Source organism: Colletotrichum lupini, chromosome 7, assembly GCF_023278565.1.
Source record: "Colletotrichum lupini chromosome 7, complete sequence".
NCBI classification, from domain to species: Eukaryota; Fungi; Ascomycota; class Sordariomycetes; order Glomerellales; family Glomerellaceae; genus Colletotrichum; species Colletotrichum lupini.
In genome coordinates, this window is record NC_064680.1 from 1554615 (window position 1) to 1575410 (window position 20796).

Here is a 20796-nt window from a genome sequence, read left to right on the forward strand (position 1 = left end):
GTCGGGGAGGAGACAACGGTGTGGGCAGATGAGCTAGTGGGGCGGTTGCCCGGGTGACGGCAGACTCCGCAGACCAACCACAGAGCCTGCCCCCACTTGGCGCGCATCTTCTACTTACTAACCCTGGCAATTGTCAACACGATATCCCGACGACTGCCACCACTTTTTGACGGTTCCGACTTTCACACCATTCAACACGAAACGGCACCTACTTTTTCCCCGGCGAGCTGTTGATTGCGATTTTGGATTGTATACCCATTCAACCACTTATCCTACTACATCCACCATCGACCACTCGAAAAAAAGAAATACTAGCACCCAAATCATGAGCTCCAGACGGGAGCTGACGAGGACGGCCTCGTCGAACCTGCGCACCGGCGCCGCGGCTCGCTCGAGCGTGCGACCGGGAACGCGGACCTCGAACTTGCGATACCAGCATGGCCCTTCCCAGACCCAACGTCCCGCCTCGCCCGCCGAATCCGTCGCTTCGGTCGCCACCAACGCGACGAAGCGTAAGGAGCGCGAGTACGACTTTGATACGCCGGGCCAGGAGACCAACATCAACGTCGTCGTCCGATGTAGAGGCCGCAACGATCGCGAGGTCAAGGAGAACAGCGCCGTCGTCGTTCAGGCTGATGGCGCAAAGGGCAAGAATGTCGAGCTGAAGCTCGGCCCGAACGCGCTGAGCAACAAGACGTATAACTTTGATCGCGTCTTTTCTGCGGCGGCGGATCAGACTATGGTCTTTGATGATACCGTCAAGCCCATCTTGGATGAGGTGCGTCCAGGATGTTACCTGGCTAATGAGACTTGGCTAACATTGTGCAGATGCTCGCTGGCTTCAACTGCACAATCTTCGCCTACGGCCAGACTGGTACAGGCAAGACATACACCATGTCAGGTGACATGACAGAAACTCTCGGCCTTCTATCTGATAATGCCGGCATCATCCCCCGAGCTCTCCACGCGCTATTCAACAAACTCGAAGTGGACGACACCGAAAGCTGCGTCAAGTGCTCCTTCATCGAACTCTACAACGAAGAATTACGCGATTTGATCGCTGTCGAGGACGGCCCGAAGCTGAAGATTTTTGACGACACATCAAGAAGACACGCGACGACAGTGGTGCAGGGTATGGAGGAGAGACACATTAGAAACGCCGGTGAAGGTATCAAGGTTCTTCAGGATGGAAGCTTGAAGCGCCAGGTCGCGGCGACAAAGTGCAACGACCTCAGTTCCCGAAGTCACACGGTCTTCACTGTTACCGCCTACGTCCGCAAGAAGGGCGAGGATGGAAGTGACGACTACGTTAGCGCCGGCAAGCTCAACCTCGTCGATTTGGCCGGTAGTGAGAACATTCAACGATCCGGGGCGGAGAACAAGCGGGCTGCTGAGGCGGGCTTGATCAACAAGAGTCTTTTGACCCTCGGTCGAGTCATCAACGCGTTGGTTGATAAGGGCCAGCATATTCCTTACAGAGAGTCGAAGCTCACCAGACTTTTGCAAGACTCCTTGGGTGGACAGACGAAGACTTGTATCATTGCCACCATTTCGCCGGCGAAGAGCAACCTCGAGGAGACGATCTCAACACTAGACTACGCATTCCGAGCCAAGAACATTCGCAACAAGCCGCAGATGAACGCGATGATCAACAAGAGAATGCTTCTCAGGGACTTTGCGACGGAGATTGAGAGGCTCAAGAGCGAGCTGATTACGACCAGACAGCGCAACGGTGTTTACCTTTCCAACGAGAGCTACGAGGAGATGACGGCCCAGAGCGAATCGCGACGCATTGTTATGGAGGAGCAGGCAGCCAAGATGGAGACTCTCGAGGGTAACTTGAAGAACAAGGTGCAGGAGCTCTTCGCTCTGACATCTAGCTTCATGGGGCTGCGGAAGGACCACGAAGGCACCAAGGCTGAGCTCGATGAGACCCAGGAAGTTCTCGAACAGACTGAGGTCGTGCTCCAGGCCACAAGAAGGAGCCTCGCCGAGGAGACTCACCTTCGCAAGGCTCACCAGGAAACCGAGGAGAAGCTGGCCGAAGTTGGCGGAGAACTCATCGCAACCCTGCAGAAGACGGTCCACGATGTGGATGGTCTCAGAGCGAAGAACAAGAGAAAGTCGGAGCTTCAATCCATCAACCGAAGCGCTTGGGGCACAGCACAAGCCGAAGTGTCCGAGGTGACGAACTTGGTGGAGAAGCGTGTACAGAGTTTCCAGGAGAAGCAGCGGGAAAATATCTCGGGTATCTCTGAGCGCATGAACGCTTTTGTCAGTGAGGAGTTGGGAAAGCTATCTTCTACCCAGCAGTTTCTCGACGAACAGCTCGACTCCTTTGCGGAATCGAGAAAACAGCTTTTGGAGCAGAACGAAAAGTCCAAGGATGAGATGGATGACGTTCTCGAGGAGATCAAAGTCGTGCGCGACACCGTCAAGCAGCAGGTTGGAGAGAGTCTCCATGCCATTGCTGGTGCTGCGGAGCGCATTGCTGCAGATGTCCTCAGCGAGCTCGACACTTTCCACAGCCAGGTAAGACAGTACGGATACCTTTGGTCGGTCTTGAAAGCTAACATGTCTGCAGTTGCACTCTTCGTATAGCTCTTTGGGCAAGGAGTTCAAGAGCATGTTTGAGGAACTCGTGAAGCACATCACGGAACAGCGAAGTGAATCCGACAAACTCAGACAACAACTCGAGAGCGCAACCAATAATGTTATCGAGGAGAACGAGACCACCTCGGCCCAGATGCAGCGAGTATTAGATGAGGAGAGGAAGCAAGCGGCACTGGACCGACAGAATTTGTTGACTCAGATTGCATCTCTGATTAATGCTCAGGCGACAACTCAAGAGACGCGCCTTGCCGAGAAGACTGCGCAGCTGCAGAAGAAGGTCTTGGCCACGAATGTGACGCTGCAAGACACCGTGACACAGTATTCTGAGGATATGGGCGCGTGGGACACCAAGGAGAGCCACTTCCTTGTTGACGTGGCGAAGTCTCGTGACGCGATGAAGAAGAAGTTGAAGGATGACTGGACCGTAAGTGAAAAGACCCCACGAATTGCTGGATACGATGCTTACCAATGACAAGGTCGCCGAGGAACACAGCACGGCCATTCAAGCAACCACGAAGTCGGTTCACGCCGAGACTGTTCGTGTTGTGGACGAGCAACTGAAGGATCTTGACGTTCAAATGGAAGCGTTGGACGACTTTGTCACCCGCGCTCGTTCCGAGAACGCCTCGCATCACGAACGCCACAACGAGTCCATGCAGGGCTTGTCGTCTACTGTGGAGAAGTCTTTCGGCAACATTTCGAGCCACTTCAAGACTACCTTTGACCGTGTCCATGACCTCGGCGAGGAGATGGAGACCGAAACCGAGGAGATGTTGCAAGGCCTGGACCCGTTGACCCAGCAATTGTCGAAGCCATTGACTGCGCTCCGGGAGGATATCGAAACAACAACCATCCAGGAGTACCGCCCGACAGGAGAGACGCCGATGAAGGTCCAGTACCGGTACCCGACCGACCTGCCCCGGACCGAAGCGCACGAGGCCCTCCTCGCCGAGCTCAGCGATTCCGCGACGCCCACCAAGCCCGCGCCCGAGGCCATGGTCTTCTCGGACACGGAAAACGACCTGTCCCGGTCACCGCCACCGGCGCGCACGTCGACTCGTATGTCGGCCCTTAGCATGATTTCGGAGATGCCCCCCTTTAACATGAGCCTTCGCGAAGTGAACCCCAACACGACCGGTAACCACGGCTTCGACCCGGCGACGAGCATCATGTCCATCAACGAGAACACGGCGCCGCTGCTGTTTAGCAAGCGGACCTCGACGCGGCCCGTGGTGAAGGGTCGCAAGCACGCTAGCTTGCTTCCCATCGAGGGGCGGGAGAATCTGCCCCCTTCGTCCTTTTCGTCGAGCTTGGGGCCCAGAAGGAAGAGCCCGCGGTTGAATTAGGAGGTTGTTAGTGAAGTGGTTTTGGGCGCCGAGAAGGGATTATTGTTGATGGAATTGAACTGTACAAATGGCGATTACGGGGTTTTTGAGGTTTTACATTCGATTGGGCAGGATTATGGCGTGTAAAGGCAGGCTTATTGGTATTGTTGATACCCATGACACTTCTTTTGAGGACGTTGTTTAATTCTACGTTTTTTGCTACCATTTGACTTTTACCGTTGACTATGCTTTCAAGCTTGTGAAGTTTCTATTCGTATAGCCCAGAGAGGAATAGATGGGTAGACTGTCGGATATGATGAGCTTTGGGGGAGGGTAATGATGTGCTGTGTGCTGCGAGGTGGCGATCTCCCCGCTCGTCATCCGCGCCCTTGAGGATGAGGTGCTGAGTTGGGACTGCACTACACCACCTCCGTGTTTCCTGAGAACTGGTATAAAACGCTGGTATTTTGTCAAACCTCCCTCTTATTGTTTCTTTCTCTTTTGTTTCCATCTTGAATGTTGACATCTTTTCCCTCACAATTATCTCATGCCTAGACTTGTATGGTATTGACAGACTTTGTGCCCGGTCCAAGACACCCTCCTCTCTCCATTCCACCCCAATATATATCCTCTTTCACAACTACTTACCCATCTACCCATCCATCTCCCTATCATCTGCCCAAAATGTCCACCTACTCAGACCTCACAAAATTCAAAGCCCTCTCCTTTGACTGCTACGGCACCCTAATCGACTGGGAATCCGGTCTCCGCGCCGGTCTCGAACCCATCATCTCCCGTCTTCCTCCCCCCTCCTCCGCCAGCGACGCACCTCCCACAGAAGCATCCCTCACAAAACGCTTCGACACCCTCTCCGCAGCCCTGCAATCCTCCTCCCCGACCCTCCGCTACGACCTCAACCTCTCCTCCTCCTTCCGCGCCCTCGCAGCAGAACTCGGCGTCTCCGTGACGGACGAAGAAGCCACGGCCTTTGGCTCGCTCCCGGGGACCTGGGCCCCCTTCGAGGACACCATCCCCGGACTGGAGATCCTGAAGAGACGTTACAAACTCGTCATCCTCTCCAACATTGACGCCTCGAACATCTCTCGCACCCTGAAACGCTTCTCGCCCGTGGCGTTTGACGCCGTGTATACGGCGGAGCGAATCGGGAGCTACAAACCCGCCGACGGCAACTTCTCCTACCTGTTTGAGCGTGTGAAGGAAGAGTTTGGGGTGGAGTGGGATGACGAGGGGGGGGAGGGGCTGTTGCACGTTGCGCGCAGTTTGACTGCCGACCACGTCCCCGCGAAGAAGTTCGGGTTAAGAAGCGTTTGGATCTCGAGGGGCGGCGATGTCAAGGACGGGGAAGGGGTGGGAGGGGATTGGGAGGAGACGAAGGGGGATGTTGGGTTCGAGTGGCGGTTTGATACTATTGGGGAGTTTGCGAGGGAGGTGGAGAGGCAGTTTGGGGAGAAGAGGTGAGGTTGTTGGTGGAGTTGCTTGTTTGGTCTTGTGGTGTTGGGATGTGGTTGTGGACTGTTGTGTCAGAAACGGAAGACAATGGCTAGTCGCGAGAGAAGTGAACATGGATCGAATCATCATGGAGTAAAGTACAGGACGGCATTCACAATCTCCTCTTCGCCCTACACCCCAAAACAGGACTCACAACAACAGCCTCGCTATCCCTCACAGCAACAGTGACCCTCCCACCACTTACAATCGCAGTCTCCCCAATGGTGACATTACCCAACCGCACCGGCTTGCCCTCGTCCAGCTCGTAATTGTAACTCCACCCATCCCACGTAACCCCCGAGATGGCATCGCTCCCGTTCGCAGCCAGCCGCCGCACATTGGCGAATGCATCATCAGCCCACGGTACAGCAAAGCTGTACACCTTGACCCCGCGAACGGGATTGCTGTCCGGGTCGGGCGTCGTGCCCGTGCCGTTGACGGTGGAGTTATGCGGGTTGAGGTTGATGACGAGGATGCGGGAGAGGGTGTCGCCGTGGTAGGCCGCGTAGGCGGATGTTGTCTCTTGGTTGGAGGATGGGACGGGGACGTGGGCTACGGAGACTGGGGTTGTGGGGGAGGACTTTGACGGGGCGAGGAAGGCTGCTATGGCGATGTTACCGTAGTAAGGGGCTTTTGTGCCGAGGGCGGTGATGTTTGTGTGGACGGGTTGCCAGCTTTGGTACTGTGTGGATGTTAGATACCAGCATGAACCCCGTGGAGAGGGACGAAGGAGGAGGTCTTACACGATAGTCGGTGCCCATGTGCATGTGGACGCGCTTGATTCCCTGGGACGCAGCATAGAGGTTAAAGTCGACGCCCCACAGTGCGGCGCCAAACGAGTTTGAGAGCCCCGGCTTGCCCTGGTTGTACAGCGAATTGTGCTCTCCATAGATATGAGGCGGCACATCGTCGAAGCGGCCCGTGAGGTTGGCATACTCCTTCACATGAGCCTGGACGGACTGCACGGTGCGGGTGTGGTTCATCAGCGTGCCCCGGAGCGTCACCCCAGGGCTCTCGGCACCGCTGATGTAGTTGTGCGTCGAGAAGAGGGCGACGTTGTCATCGGTATTCAGGCCGGCGGCCCACTGCGCTGGTGCACGGAGCCGATTGGCGGTGCCGGCGTTGGAGGGCGCCATGAAGACGGGCTTGGGAAAATCGGGACACGCTTCCGCGAGGACGGCGGCGGTCTCACGGGTGCCGTTTAGCCACTGTTCCACATAGATAGTCTCGTTCCAGGACGAAGGGCGGACGGGGCCCTGGGCCGAGGTGGAGAAGAGGTCCGGCTCGTTGCCGTATTCCCAGACGTCGAGGTTGTCCTTACCGATGGCCTTGCAGGCCAATGGAACGGTGGCTTTGAGGGTGTCCCATCCTTCTGAGCGGTTGCCGCCCAAGCCTAGGTTGAAGCCGTGGGTGAATTTGGTGTCCTTGAAAGTGCTGTACGATTCAAAGAAGGAGGGGCCGATGTGGATGGTGGTTGGGTAGTCCTTTGACCTAGCGAGATCGTAGGTGCCATTCACGGCGTAGGGGAGAGATTCATCATAGAGGGCATAGTCTTGGGTATTCCCGCCTACGCGGATGTAAGGGCGGACGCCTTGTAGGTTACCTAAGTTGGCGAGCAGGTTGTCTGAGAACTTGTTTGGTGCCGAGGCGTTTCCTGGAATATCAGGATGAGTGACGTTTTACTTTGTCAGGGTGTCTTGTATGGCGTAAACGTACCAGCAAAATCTGGGAAAAAGGCAAACTCGAGCGAGTAGCTCACAAAGGCATCAAAGACGGGACTCGCTTCCTTGGGACCGGGGATAGTGACATTGACGGCGCCTACGACAAGTAGTTCAACGGCGGCGGTCAGGGCAGAGGGCAGCTTGAGTGCATAGAACCAAGGCGAAAAGGCAGAGAACAAGCACTCGAGCTCGTCACCCAGGGCCGAGCCTACGGATCTGATGACGGACGACATGATGGCTGGCAGGAAAGAAACGGCGGCTATCTCAGCGGGGATAATGTCGGTGAGAGAGAGTGAAGTGAGAATAAGCTTCCCCGCATGGGTGGGCAACGGCGCCGTCGTGGAGATTATAGCTGGTCATCTTTGTTGTCGCCAAGGGGAGATTTGCAGCGTGCTAGCTGAAAGGAAGGTGAGGAGAAGCAAGGAAATAGAATAGCGAGCGATGGCCATGATTTGGCAAGCGGCATGGGAACGTGACGGCATGCAGGTCGCTTACGCTGTCGGAACGGGCGAGATCAACGCGGGGGGATGCAGTGACGACTTGGCCTGCGCTGGTCTGTTTGCCAGGGTTGTTGCTGCAGGATCGGGAATTACTATTCCCATGCGTATTTGACTACTAAGGAAGCGAGGCTCGCCCGATACTGGTGATTTTTGAAGGCTGGCCTATGAATGAGTACCGTAGACTACCAATTGAGCAAGTGGAATCAAGGTTCCTAGGTCAAGTTGAGCTTTCTTTTCCTTACGTGACTTGACAGAAGATGAGATGAACAGCTGGAGCGTGCGCTTTGCTGATCAGATCAGTTCATTCTGTGCCTTATAAGTTCTCCGAGGTAGATACCACGAAGACGAAGTATCCATATATCAAGTTCAACACAGCTAGAGCTCTAGCAGAGCCGCCTGCCTACTTTGCAGGTACGTATACCTGAAGACAGACACCTTACCCAGGAACAAATGCAGGCGCCATCAAAGGCAGGAACATCTTTGAGCTCTTGTCTGCGATCCTCGGTTGCCGGGCCGTGGCTGGCACAATGTACGTACTCAGATATCAGATTCAGGTACAAGGAGTAAGTACCTACATAAGTAGGCATGTCGTCTGTTAGTGACCCCGCTCTGTCGAGGTGCAGCACCCTAACACCGCCCACCAACCACCTCCGTGCCGGTCTGCGGTAAACCCAACCGGGCCGGTCAACAAAGTGGGGTGGACGTCATCGAACGTCACCCGGTACCTCTGCCACTCACCACCGACACAGCTCTCTCACCACATCTCCGTTGTCGCTCACCCAAAATTCGCCAATTGAGTCGTTGATAACTGCCGTTGAAGATCATTGACAGCTGCAACCGCATCTCACACACCTCAATTGTCAATCCAGCGTCTGAGGGAAGCGTTTGAGCGCGTCATCCTCATAGGACCCCAAGCTAGAAGCTTAATTCCCTTGAGACCAGACGGATAGCTAAGCTCCCCGCACTTCCCACGTCCTTTATCAACAAACGAGCCAAGAGCTTCGTCCATTTTCCCGCTCCATCACCATGCCCATTACACTACACAGAGCAGTCGCCCCGGCGTCACGATTTGTACCCAGAACCATTTTCCGATCTGTCCGGACACCGTATATTCCATTTACTCTTAGAGCCGCTTCAACCATGGTTCCCAAGGTACGTAATATACCACTCGTAACATCTCAGCTGCACTCGATCAATCTCATAGGAAATCTCACTCACTCACACTTCACACAGCTCAAAGACCCCTCGCTCCTGAAGCAGGATGTCTGCTACGTCAACGGCGAATGGGTAAAGGCAAAGTCTGGCAAGACCTTTGACGTGACCGGTATGTCCCCCTCTCCCCTTACAATCCTGACTTTGTGCATATATCTAGACATGTATGGAAAATCATGGAAAAGACAGGAGACTAACAACCATACAGACCCCGCCACCGGCACCAAGATCGCATCATGCCCCGAGTTCTCCGCAGCCGACACGGACGCCGCCATCGCCGCCGCCGCCACCGCGTTCGAGACCTTCCGCACCAAGACGGGCCGCGAGCGCTCCAAGCTGCTGCGCAAGTGGTACGACCTCATGATGGAGAACGCAGAGGACCTGACCACCCTCATCACCTGGGAGAACGGCAAGCCCGTCGCCGACGCCAAGGGTGAGGTCACCTACGCCGCCAACTTTTTCGAGTGGTTCAGCGAGGAGGCTCCCCGTATCTACGGTGACACTATCCCCTCCTCCGTCCCCGGAAACCGCGTCTGGACAATCAAGGAGCCCGTTGGTGTCTGCGGTCTCATCACACCGTATGTCCCCTCATTGTGCCCTGTGTAGAAAACGGTTCTCAGACTAACACACCACAGATGGAACTTCCCCGCCGCAATGATCACCCGCAAAATCGGCCCCGCCCTCGCGACAGGCTGCACCGTAGTCTGCAAAGCCCCCGGCGAAACCCCCTTCACCTCCCTCGCCATCGCCGAACTAGGCCACCGCGCCGGCATCCCCGCCGGCGTCGTCAACGTCGTCACCTCGCTCGACAACACCCCCGAAGTCGGCGAGGCTCTGACCACCAACCCGACCGTCAAGAAGATCTCTTTCACAGGCTCCACAAACGTCGGCAAGCTCCTCATGAAGCAGTGCTCCGGCACCCTCAAAAAGCTCTCCATGGAACTCGGCGGCAACGCCCCCTTCATCGTCTTTGACGACGCCGACGTCGATGCCGCGGTGGCCGGAGCGATCGCCTCCAAGTTTAGGTCCTCGGGCCAGACGTGCGTATGCGCGAACAGGTTGTACATCCAGAGCGGCGTCTACGACGAGTTTACGCGGAAATTCGCCGCAAAGGTGGAGGAATTCAAGGTCGGCAACGGCTTCGAGGAGGGAACCACCCACGGCCCCTTGATCCACGACCGCGCCATCGACAAAGTGGAATCCCACGTCCGCGACGCGGAGCAGAAAGGCGGCAAAGTCGTCGTGGGCGGCAACAAGATTTCCACGCTCGGCCACAACTTTTACGAGCCGACCGTTATTACGGGTATGACCAAGGACATGGCCATGTCGAGCGAGGAGACGTTCGGTCCCGTTGCGGGGCTGTTCAAGTTCGAGACGGAAGAGGAGGTCGTGAAGCTGGCGAACGCGACGAACGTCGGGTTGGCGGGGTACTTCTTCTCGAGGGACATTCAGCGCGTGCACCGCGTCGCCGAGCATCTTGAGGTCGGTATGGTGGGCGTCAACACGGGCTTGATTTCGGATCCGGCGGCGCCGTTTGGTGGTGTCAAGGAGTCTGGGTTCGGGAGGGAGGGGTCGCTCTTGGGTGTTTCCGAGTACCAGGTCACCAAGATGGTTACGTACGGCGGTATGGGCCAGCCTCTGCAGAAGTGAAGGGAGATGCTGGGGGCGAAAAATGATGGGAAAGAGATGTGTGTTTTAGCGGGCAACCCTTGGGAATAGGAGTTGGTTATTCTACTGTTCAAAAAGACCATTTTCATTGAGCGATCTCTTACCTGCTTTGTATTATTCCCTTCTTACATGTGGTTTCGCCCCCAACTGACGAAGACCGAGGGCAAATCTACTGTTTCGAGGCTCATCGAAGAAGAGTGATGCTCCTCCCATGGTGTCGTCTACCTCCTGTGCCAGATTGCCATGAACATTCCTTCACGCTACTAGGGGCCAGAGCATGCTTTCATCAACTTGGAGGTTACAAGGTTGGTATCTGTATAGACTCCCGGACCACACGTGGACTTGAGATCAGATGTGTTTGCTACCATCACAAAGCCCGAGGGTGGCAGTATCTGTGAATTTTTCATGTGCCCGTGTGTTCGCCGTGAAGGTAGAGAGAGAGGGAAACTCGAGTTTTTCAAGGCGGCATTGGCTCCCGTTTCATTTGTGAGAGTATTCCCTGCCAGGCCATGCCGGTCTCGAAACTACGCATCAGAGAGATAGCATCCGTAGATTGTTTGCACGAGAGAATCACCACACCACGATAGCATCGGAACCGAGGCGAGTGTTCTTACGTGGAATCCAACACGGCCTCCCCAATCTCACTCCCACCATCGCTCTCATCCCTCTTCCGCCCCCGATAATGCCTCTTCCGCTTCCTCTTCCCCGTATCCTCGGCCCTCCACCCCTTCCTCGCCCGAATAGGCCTCATGAACCCGTCAACGTGCACAGCACCCACCATCTCGTCCTCGCTCTCCACGTCGAAGCGGTCGCTCCCCCCGCCGCCACTGCCGCCTAAGGCATCTCCCACCCGGCCCGGATGCATCGTCGCCACGTGCCGCTGCAGATTCGCCCTCCGCCCGAACCCTTCCAGCGAGCGCTCGCAGCCCGCTACGGGACAGTAGAAGAACCCCACAGACGACGCGCGGGATGCGCTCCGCGATCGTCTCGCTGCCGCCGCTGCCGTCGTGCTCCGTCCTCGTCCCGTGGCGTCAGAGTCGCTGGGTGGGATGCTGTCGCGCGCCAGACTATTCTGTCGAGAAGACGCCGCCCCGAAACGCCGTGCCCTCACGACGGGCCTCTCCTCCTCCGAGTCTTCTGAGCTGGACGCCCCCGCGTACGGGGCAGTAGCACCACCACCGCCACGACGGTCGCTGCTGCCGCCTCCACCGGGGACGTACCGCGTCGTCTGCGGCTTCGGCCCTTTCGTCGCGGGCCCCTCGGACAGAGTCCGCATCTCCATCCCCTGCCCGAACAGATCAGCACACCGCTGCGCCGCCCTCGCGACAACATCAGGCTTGAAGCCAGAAAGCGACGCCGCGCCAACGACATCGCTCCAGTCCCGCAGCCCCCAATTCCCAAGCATCGTCTCCCGCGCCTTGATCTTGGCCTCGGCCCGCGCCTCGGCCGGCAAATCACGCCTCTTCCTCGGCGGCCTCGACCTCGATGTCTCCACCCCCGACCCCTCTTCATCCCTCTTCACGACGGCATCCTCCCCTTCCGTCTCGGCAGCAGCAGCTGCGTCCTCCTCGTCCGACGAGAACGGGATCCTCTTCTTCGACGCCCTCGCGATCCGAATCTTCATCTCCTTCTCCGTCTCTCCCGGCAGCGGGACCGCCACCTTCTTCGGTCGCCCTCTCCTCTCGAGCGCCCTCGTCCACTCGGGCTCCGGGGTCCTGGGCGCCTTGCTCCGCGGCCGACCCTTCTTCTTACGCTTCGACGCCGATGAGCTCGCTCGTGACGCCGCGGACGAGACGCTAGCTGCGTCCGAGGCGTTGTCGTCCTCCACGTCGGTCGCGGAGGCGGACGAGTCGGTCATGTAGCTCAGGCCCGCGAGGCGGGCGTTGTGGAGAGCCGTGAGGGTGTTGTCCAAGGTAGATAGGATATGACGGACCGAAGGGCGGAGGAGGTCGGCAGAGAGCTCGTCGTTGGCGGAGACGACTGGTTCGTACGTCTTGCTGCGGTTCGGCTTCTCAATCTCTACGTCGGACATCCCCGCCGCTTGCGCGCCTTGTCCTGATGGCGGAGACGTGTTCCCTTGTTCGTCTTCGTCGTCTTCGTCAGAGACCGCGGATGAATGCGCAGACGTGGAAGACGCCGCCGCCCTCTCGTTAGCGGATTCGTCCCGCGTCCTCGCAGCTTCCTCTCGCTCTCGGGCCCTGCGCTGCCGGCGAAGAAACCGCTCTTTCGCCTGGCGTAAAATCGTAGCCGTCAATTCCTCTTCTAACGCTGTGCTGGGGAGCTTTTTCTTCCTGGAGCGCGTGGTGAATTCGTCGTCCTCGTCGTGAGTTTCCTTTAGAAAGTCGTCGCCTGGCACGATGCGCGAGTTCATGGGCCACGCCGTCCAGAGATTCGGCGGACGCCATTCGCCGCTGTCGACGATTTCTTCCAGCGGTCTATCGGTGTCCTGAGAAAAAGAATGGTCAGCGATGTGGAATGTGTCGTGGGAATGAGACGGCGCTGCTCTCTAAACCTACCGCTTCCTCGGGCTGTCCCGCGGCGCTGGGGCGTACTGCACGGTTCCGGAGCGCGAATGCGTTATACAGGTGCACCGATAAGTCGCGATTCCGGAGTTGCTCCATGGAGCGATGGAGGAGCCGCTCCTCCTGCGTGTAGGTGTTCCATGTCGCCTTGTTGCCCATCCAGCGGTTGGGTCTGGTCTCATAAAGCTCTTCAGAGTCGACGGAGCGAATCTCATCGGTATCGAGGTCCCACGATTCCTCATGTGCCGTCATCACATGGATATGGTGCCTGAAAAAGCTGAAATTCGAATGCTTCACATGTGAAAAGAATACGCATCAATTGAGTGAGGTGGAATGAAATGTATAGGTGAATAACAGCGGTTTTCAGAGTGGGTTGAAGCGAGGTGAAGAGTAAAAGAAAAATGGACCCGCCCACATCTCACCGAAACTTGCCTCGAGGAAAGGCCAAACGGGTAGCCTAACGTGCGGTCGAATCTGTACAGACTCACACTCATCACAGCGTACTACCAACACCTCACCTTAATTCACGGAGAGATTGTTTTCATGTGTCCCAGGCATGTATTTATCGTCCCAACACCACAATTATGGTATAACAAACGCCTACTACACATTCTAGAATAAAACAGAAACACAAAACAAGCTTTTCTCTCCTCCCTCTTCTTCTTCACCACGAACACATTCATCATCCTCTACGCCTTGGCCTTCTTGTTCGCGGCCTCCCTCTCCAGCCTTCTCCTCTTGGCACGCAGCTTCTCGTCCTGCGCGCTCTTCTTGTTATTAGTGTACTGCATCTGCTCAAACAGCTTTCTCTTCTTCTTGCTCAGCATGCCCTTGGCCCGCTCGATATCCTCCGCCTCCTCGGCCACCTTCTTGGCGTGCGCCTTGCGGGCCGCCTCCTTCTTGGTCTTGGGCTTGGTCTCCTTGGCCTGGACCGCGCCGCCCGTGAGCTCGGCCTCGAGCTCGAGCTGGCGCTGCGCGTCGGCGTCGTCGTTCTCGGAGCCGACCTCGTCCTCGTCCTCGGAGACGCCGTCAACGTCGGAGCCGCCCTCGCCGTCTTCGCCCTCCTCTTCCTCGTCGGACCCGGCAACGTCCATGTCGCCGGCGTCCACGTCGTCGGCCATCTCCTCGTCGCTCTCGGCCAGGGCCTCGCCTTTGGGCTCCTGCTCCTCGAGGGGGATGGTCGGGTCGTACGCGCCCTGCACTTGCCTGACAAAGGGGCTGAGATGGGGAGGGAGCTGGGCGCCGGGGGCGTACTGGTCCGCCGGCTTGAGCTCCTCGTCGTTGACACTGTCCCAGACCCATTGGGGCTGGACGTATATCCGGCCGGGGATGCGCTGGTTGGGCGCGAGCTTCTGAGATGTCTGGTTGTCCTCGCCATCGCCCTCCTCGCTGTTGGCAGCGTAAATGGGGGGACGGTCGACGATCTGGTGGGTGATGGACGGGTCGCGCTCGTCGGTGGTGAAGGCACCCTCGCCGAGGACGGCGTCCCAGCCGATGCGCTTGCAGCCGAACGACCGCAGGAGGAACTCCAGGGGTTGCCTGGGAGTCTCACGGGAGAGGAAGAATGTGCAGTGGGCGAAGAGCTTGTTTCTGTCGGTGCTCGAGTGGACGGGCTGGGGCAGGACGTCACCGCCGGGCGCCGCGGGCTCGAACTTGTCGATGGCGTTTGTGGATTCTTCTGCGGACTCGGTCTGCTCCTCCGACTTGCTCTCCTCCTTGTCGGCATCCGAAGACTTGAGCTTCTTGATGACCTTGTCAACCGCGGCCTGGGTCTTGGGGTCGACGCTGTGCTCGGTCTCGCCGTTGGTGATTTGTTTCGGCTCCTCGGGGGCGGCGAGGTTCTGGCCCTCAATGGTGAAGGCAGCAAGCTCGGCAGACTGGTTGTCCTTGGTCTGGTCAAACTTGGGCGGGTACTTGAGGCCGAGGCCGGTGTACAGACGGAAGTTGATGAAGCCCAACAGCGTCATGTAGAACTCGACAAAGGTTCCCATGATGCGGAAGTCGACATCGCCAACAACCCTCTGGTTGAACTTGTAAGGCACCAGCCACAAGACATCCTCGCCGTTGATGTTCGCCTGGTAGTAGATACCCTTGATCGAGAGGAAGGACTTGGTGACGCTCTGCGACACAATGAGGTAGTGCTGGAACTCGAGGGTCAACCGCTCGCAGCGCGCAATCATCTTTGCGGGAACGGACGAGGTCGAAGGCAGGTTGGCGAAAAGGAAGAGCATGGACAGGCAGTCGTCGAGGTCCCTCACGGCGTCGACAAAGGTCGGGTATCGCTCTCTGATGACGTGGTCGAGGGTGTATCTCGGCTTGCCAGTCTCCTCGGGCCTGGCGGCGTTCTTCTCCAAGCGCTTCGCATCGCCAACATCGCCGCGGCCGAGCGCGCGCGAAATCTTCTTCTCGAGGGCCTTTTGGTCGCGGAACTTGAGCAGCAGCGGCTCGTGAAGGAGGTACTGGATGTCCTTGGCGTAGTAGAAAGTCGTCGAGGCGGTCGAGGACTTGGAGACCTTCTTCTTGCTGCGCGGCTCGCGAGGGTAGATTCCCTTCCAGATGCAGAGCTTGCGGAAGTCGGGCAGGCTGATCTGCAGCTTGCGGATGGCCTGGTTTCTGGTGACATAGTTCTTGGCCGCTCCGGCCTCTCCCTTCTTCTTGACTCTGCCCGCCATTTTTGCGAATGGGCGTGGTTATGTTGTTGGGAAAATTGACTTGGTTTGGAAGGGTGTGTGTTCTTGGACGAGTTCAGAAGCTCTCCAGTACTCCTCGCTGTGGCGGGGCACCGCTCTCGAGTTTCTCTCTGAACTTTTTTTCCATTGAAATTTTCTGCCAGCGGCTGACCGCTCCCTCGCCAGCCGGGATAGGACTAGTCTCATTCATCCTTATCGCTGATTGGCATCCGTTATCTAATCAGCACAATGGCCCCAGCTCCAGGGGTTCAACCCACTAAACCAAGTGCGACTGCGCTGGACGGTGGATTGCCATTCGCTGGACAAGCTTCCCGCACCCAGCGGACCTGCGCCCCGGCCGAAGCACCAGGTGTCATCCACCTCGACCCCCGTCCCTACCTACCACACCTTATTCATCCCGACTCCCGCCCCGAACTCCAATAACACTGCGAACCTCTGAAGCTCCCGTGAGCCCGCATCTCGACACATCCCGCCCCGGACCATGGACTGAAGGATGACCGTCGGAACAAGTACACAGGGAGGCAGCAAGACGGGCGTCTACGCCGCCGCAGCAGCGCTGCGCCTGCTGCTCTTCGTCGCGTTCCCCGGCCTGCCTGACCTGCTTACCGGCCGCGTCGAGATCTCAACCCCCGTCACGAGCTTCAAGCGATGTAAGCTTCCCCTCTCCCGGATCCCAACCGAAGCAAGGAATCTTGACTGACGATTCATGGCAACACAGTACAAGAAGGACTTTTCCTCTATAACCACAACGTCTCCCCTTACGACGGCGGCGTATACCACCAGGCGCCCCTCTTCCTCCCCCTCTTCTCCCTCCTCCCGGACCCGAAGTCGTTCCCGATCTTCACATACCTTCTCTACGTCCTCGTCGACATCCTGAGCGCGGATGCCCTCTCCAACATCGCAGACTCTGGCGAAGCAGGCTCGTCTCGCCTCTTCTCCTCTCCCCGCCGCGGCAAGAGGTGGAGCGGCCTCGTCGTCGCATCGCTGTAAGCTCCGACTCTCACCCCTTGCCCGCATCATCAACGCACGTTTGGTCTGACAACCCTCACCACAGCTACCTCTTCAACCCCTTCACAATAGCAACCTGCGTCGGCCGCTCCACCTCCGTCTTCTCAACCTGCGCGATCCTCCACGCCATCGCAAAGGCCATCGCCGGCCACCCCCTCAGCGCAATGGTCTCCCTCTCCTTCGCCACCTACTTCTCAATGTACCCCGCCCTCCTCCTCCCGCCCCTCGTCCTCCTCGCCCACGACCGCCAGGACCCGATCCGACGAGGCACCGCCTCGACCCGGCGCTTCGCCCTCGCAAACGTCTCCGTCGCCGCCGCCGTCCTCGCCGCCCTCTTCCTCATGTCCTTCCTCCTCACCGGCGGCTCCTGGGAGTTCCTCCCCAGCACCTACGGCGCCCAGCTCACCCTCAACGACCTGACTCCCAACGTCGGGCTGTGGTGGTACTTCTTCGTCGAGATGTTCGACTCCTTCCGGCCCTTCTTCCTCGCCGTCTTCTGGCTCCACCTCTCGAGCTACGTCGGGCCCCTGACGATCCGCATCCGCACGCAGCCGCTCGTCGTGCTGACGCTGCTCCTCGGCATCTTTGCCATCTTCAAGCCGTACCCGTCCATCGCGGACACGAGCCTGTTCCTGGCCATGCTGTCCCTCTTCCGGCACGTCTTCCCGCTCATGCGGTATACCTTTGTCGGCGCCGCGACGATCATGTACGCCTCGTTCCTCGGCCCGGCCTTCTACCACCTGTGGATCTACGCCGGCAGCGGAAACGCAAACTTCTTCTACGCCATCACGTTGGTCTGGAGCTTGGGGCAGAGCTTGCTCGTCAGCGATCTCACGTTTGCGGTGCTGCGCGACGAGTGGGAGGTGGAGAGGCCCGAGATGGTCGGAAAGGAGATTCGGCAGATTTAAGGAGCCTCAGAAAGATGAGACTAGATGATGAGGGTCGTTTTCATCGTGTGTAGAACTAAAAGCGCCCGTGTTCGAGTATAAGGGCATTCGAGGTCGGCATAAGTGGCACAGGAAGCGTTGAAAAAATAGCATGGTGTATGATGAACGGTTTTATGTGTAAACCAACATAATCGAGACAGTATTGTACATCTTTGGGCAGCCGCGAACCACGTGGCCTTTTCGTACATGCTACCCCTGACTCCGGAGTTGCGAATGATCTATATGCCCACCTTTTCGTTTTGTGACTGATAAGCCATGTTGCGGCCAGCCATACCTCCTTTTTACCAAACCTATCTTGATACTCACCGCATTATCTTATGCTCAAAGTGTCTCTCCAGCCTTAATCAACAGCCAGTTCAGACTCGACATACCTATGCTCCGAACCCCATCCAGCAGCCGGGCTCGCCTGCGGCACCGGGTCCGCAAGCCCCAGCGAAAAACTGAGCATCTGGCCCAAATCGCCAAACCTACCGAGCCCCTTCTTCTCCGCCGTCCACGTCTGCGTCCGCAGGCCCCACGGCGGCAGACTCTTATACGTCCACACGCCGTACGCGATCGCCGAGCCAGCGACCAACACCCCGCCCGCGAGCGCGAGCGCCCTCCGGTCCGCCGAGGCCCCCTTGGCCTTGATCTCGGCCCGCCGCCGCCACTCGTGGAGGTACGCCTCGCCGAGGTTCGGCGTCGCCTGCACTACGTTGTCGAGGAAGCGCGCCGCGGTACGGAGCGACGACGAAGGTGCCGCCGTCCAGGGGAGGGCGTTGCCCGGGTTCGTGAGGCACTCGTCGCGGAGGTCCGCGGCCATGGCGGCGAGGTGGGGAAATTTCTTGGCGAGGATGGTCGGTAGCCAGGACTGCGGGAGGTCGACCTGCTGGATGAGGGCGAGGTAGCCTACGAGGAGGCAGTCGAGGGACGTGGGGACCTCGCCGCCGAAGAAGCGCTTCTTCTCGCCTGGTGAGTCCTCGCCCCGCGCGCGGAGGGCTTCGAGGGGGGAGAGGGCGTCGACGGTGATGGCGTGGAGCCTGATGCCGCGCGCCGTGCCGGCCTTCATCTCCTCGAGCACCGTCTTCTTGTTGGAGACGGGGAGGTGCTTCATGGCGCGGTCCAGGGCGCGGTTCTTGGGCACGGCGGCGTCATCTCCGTTCTCGTCGTCGTCGTCCTCGGCGCCGAGGGAGTCGAGGCCGAGGTGGGCGCACCGGGTCGTGGCCTGGTTCCGGATCATGACGGGAACGGTCCAGCTCAGGGGGAACCCGAGGAGGTGGCTCAGGCCGGGGCGGGTGACGGCAACCCAGTTCTCGTGGGTGCCGTAGAGGGCGGCATCTAGCAAGGGCGCAAGGGCAGACTCGACGTAGGCGGCGTAGGCGAGGGCGTCTGCGCGCTGGGACGGGGTGAGGCGCGAGTCGAGGTCGAGGTCCCAGGAGGGGGAGTGCGGCGCGAGGGAGGCGAGGTGGGCCGCGATGGAGGCGTAGCCCGTTACCCAGACGCCGTTGGCCTTAAGGGCCGGTAGGCGGTCTAGCAGACGTTAGCGAGGCTGAGGGTAAAAGGGGGAGGGTCCATTGTGTGCATGTATTTTGGGCGAGTTTCTTTGTGCGTTGGGGTGAGCCTTTGTGAGGCTTTCTTTGTTATGAGTCGTCATGATGGGACGAGGCCGCGTGGGAAATTTGTTTCAACGGCGGAAAGCTCGAACGGTGGGAAGGGGGTGGGCAATGTAAAGACGCCGGCCGATGTAAGTGTGAATAAGTGAACCGGTATACTTACTTGATAAATGGACGGCAGGGTCGTTGCTCGGGACCAGACGCCATTGTGAGCTTGGGAGGGCGGTGTGCAGGTAGGCGATGGCGGCCAGACACTCGGCGTCGATGGAGGGGAGGCCAAACGCAGCGCCCCAGACGTGGAGCTCGAGGACGTCGTCCATGGTCGGCGGTGTTGGTGTTGTGTCGTACGTTGTGGTGTGAAGGCCGGGTGACGAGTACACCTCACGTACTGCGGGAACCGGCGTGTGTATCCAAGTATCCGCTTCACGTCGTCTGCCTTCGCTCGCTCTGTCCCCGCCGTAGACTCTAGAGACCCTGATTGTCCGAGTTCTCTAGCGCAAGGGACGTGGTGCCAAAGGATGACGAAAAGTCGGGTGGCCGATGAGTCAAGCCCGTTTCAACGCACTGTTGTGGTATGAAGGATACCCTGAAGATCCCGCAAGGCAGCAATGAGCTGTAAGAGACAACCGTTTCTGATGATGTGCAACGCAATGTCACTGATGTGTCGTTCTGGGGAAAAGTAGGGACCCCTGCATTCCTTTCATCGCTTCAGCGGCGCGAAGATCCGCCTGAGCTTGGCCTGAACGGTTCGTTACGACCTCGGCGCGGGGTCACGTGGTCGGAGCATACGTACTGAGAAGTAACAAGGTATTAGGTACGGAGTACGGAGTACAGAAGCCTTACATAATCACGAGTGGAGGGACTGAGGCAGCTGAATAAAAGTGGATTCAGATCTCCCACGTTTTGCCACGCTTCGCCCCACTCCTCCCCCAAACGGGGCTCCATTTCCCGATTGGGACAGAATCGACGAACCCACCGTTCCCCCCCCTGACGATCCGGTTCACCGTTCGAGAAACTCCAAAACACGCCGCCGCGAAAATCACCAAGTATTTTTTTTTTCCCGCCGTCAAACGTCCACCAGTGACATAGAGGCAAAAATAAGAAGCGGTGACGTCTTGGCCATAAGCACCTTCTCTAATCTTCTGCGCCTGCATCCCCGGCGGGTCCGGATCACCAATGCAAGTCCCCTGAGCCATTCCCAAGTCTACCCTCCACGTGCCCCTCCGAAAGGGATCAAAGGGACCAACAGGAAGAGCCAAGGAAGGGAGGGGGATTAGATACATGATACATTGCGACATTTACTATGCAGTAGACATTCGACCTTCTTGATCCAATCTCGTGACCATCTTCCGAGATGACCAAAGCCGACGACGACTGCAGGGAGTTTCGCCACCACTAAGGCAGGTACGCGACACCGAACCCGTACACCGTAAGTTGTAACCGTAACCTACTGCAGGCACCACGACCACGGCGTGGCTACCTTAGTTCC

The 20796-nt window shown here is 58.0% G+C and overlaps 8 protein-coding genes across 8 annotated transcripts; 4 read left to right on the top strand and 4 right to left on the bottom strand.

Annotated features, from left to right (window-relative positions):
- Window positions 1-325: 325 nt before the first annotated feature.
- On the top strand, window positions 326-3959 carry CLUP02_13473 (kinesin motor domain-containing protein; the record flags this gene model as incomplete). The annotated part of the gene is made up of 4 exons (XM_049292412.1): window positions 326-778; window positions 829-2532; window positions 2585-3037; window positions 3090-3959. 4 exons carry the CDS (start codon window positions 326-328, stop codon window positions 3957-3959), a joined length of 3480 nt encoding a protein of 1159 aa, XP_049149558.1.
- Window positions 3960-4622: 663 nt separating this feature from the next.
- On the top strand, window positions 4623-5417 carry CLUP02_13474 (haloacid dehalogenase, type II; the record flags this gene model as incomplete). The annotated part of the gene is made up of 1 exon (XM_049292413.1): window positions 4623-5417. One exon carries the CDS (start codon window positions 4623-4625, stop codon window positions 5415-5417), a length of 795 nt encoding a protein of 264 aa, XP_049149559.1.
- A 142-nt stretch (window positions 5418-5559) lies between these two features.
- Window positions 5560-7518, bottom strand: CLUP02_13475 (beta-glucuronidase; the record flags this gene model as incomplete). Its single annotated transcript, XM_049292414.1, has 3 exons — window positions 5560-6129; window positions 6191-7101; window positions 7164-7518. Coding segments are annotated over 3 exons (1836 nt in total), but the record flags the coding sequence as incomplete, so codon positions are not given.
- A 1176-nt stretch (window positions 7519-8694) lies between these two features.
- Window positions 8695-10530, top strand: CLUP02_13476 (succinate-semialdehyde dehydrogenase; the record flags this gene model as incomplete). Its single annotated transcript, XM_049292415.1, has 3 exons — window positions 8695-8820; window positions 8902-9458; window positions 9516-10530. 3 exons carry the CDS (start codon window positions 8695-8697, stop codon window positions 10528-10530), a joined length of 1698 nt encoding a protein of 565 aa, XP_049149561.1.
- Window positions 10531-10575: 45 nt separating this feature from the next.
- CLUP02_13477 (RNA polymerase I specific transcription initiation factor) lies at window positions 10576-13322 on the bottom strand (the record flags this gene model as incomplete). The annotated part of the gene is made up of 5 exons (XM_049292416.1): window positions 10576-10611; window positions 10678-10776; window positions 10851-11072; window positions 11177-12994; window positions 13065-13322. The coding sequence occupies 5 exons, from the start codon at window positions 13320-13322 to the stop codon at window positions 10576-10578; spliced, it is 2433 nt and encodes an 810-aa protein (XP_049149562.1).
- Window positions 13323-13759: 437 nt separating this feature from the next.
- Window positions 13760-15742, bottom strand: CLUP02_13478 (pescadillo; the record flags this gene model as incomplete). The annotated part of the gene is made up of 1 exon (XM_049292417.1): window positions 13760-15742. The coding sequence occupies one exon, from the start codon at window positions 15740-15742 to the stop codon at window positions 13760-13762; it is 1983 nt and encodes a 660-aa protein (XP_049149563.1).
- A 511-nt stretch (window positions 15743-16253) lies between these two features.
- On the top strand, window positions 16254-17676 carry CLUP02_13479 (GPI transamidase subunit PIG-U; the record flags this gene model as incomplete). The annotated part of the gene is made up of 3 exons (XM_049292418.1): window positions 16254-16410; window positions 16479-16746; window positions 16815-17676. 3 exons carry the CDS (start codon window positions 16254-16256, stop codon window positions 17674-17676), a joined length of 1287 nt encoding a protein of 428 aa, XP_049149564.1.
- A 379-nt stretch (window positions 17677-18055) lies between these two features.
- On the bottom strand, window positions 18056-19627 carry CLUP02_13480 (uncharacterized protein; the record flags this gene model as incomplete). Its single annotated transcript, XM_049292419.1, has 2 exons — window positions 18056-19224; window positions 19471-19627. The coding sequence occupies 2 exons, from the start codon at window positions 19625-19627 to the stop codon at window positions 18056-18058; spliced, it is 1326 nt and encodes a 441-aa protein (XP_049149565.1).
- Between the last annotated feature and the right edge of the window lie 1169 nt (window positions 19628-20796).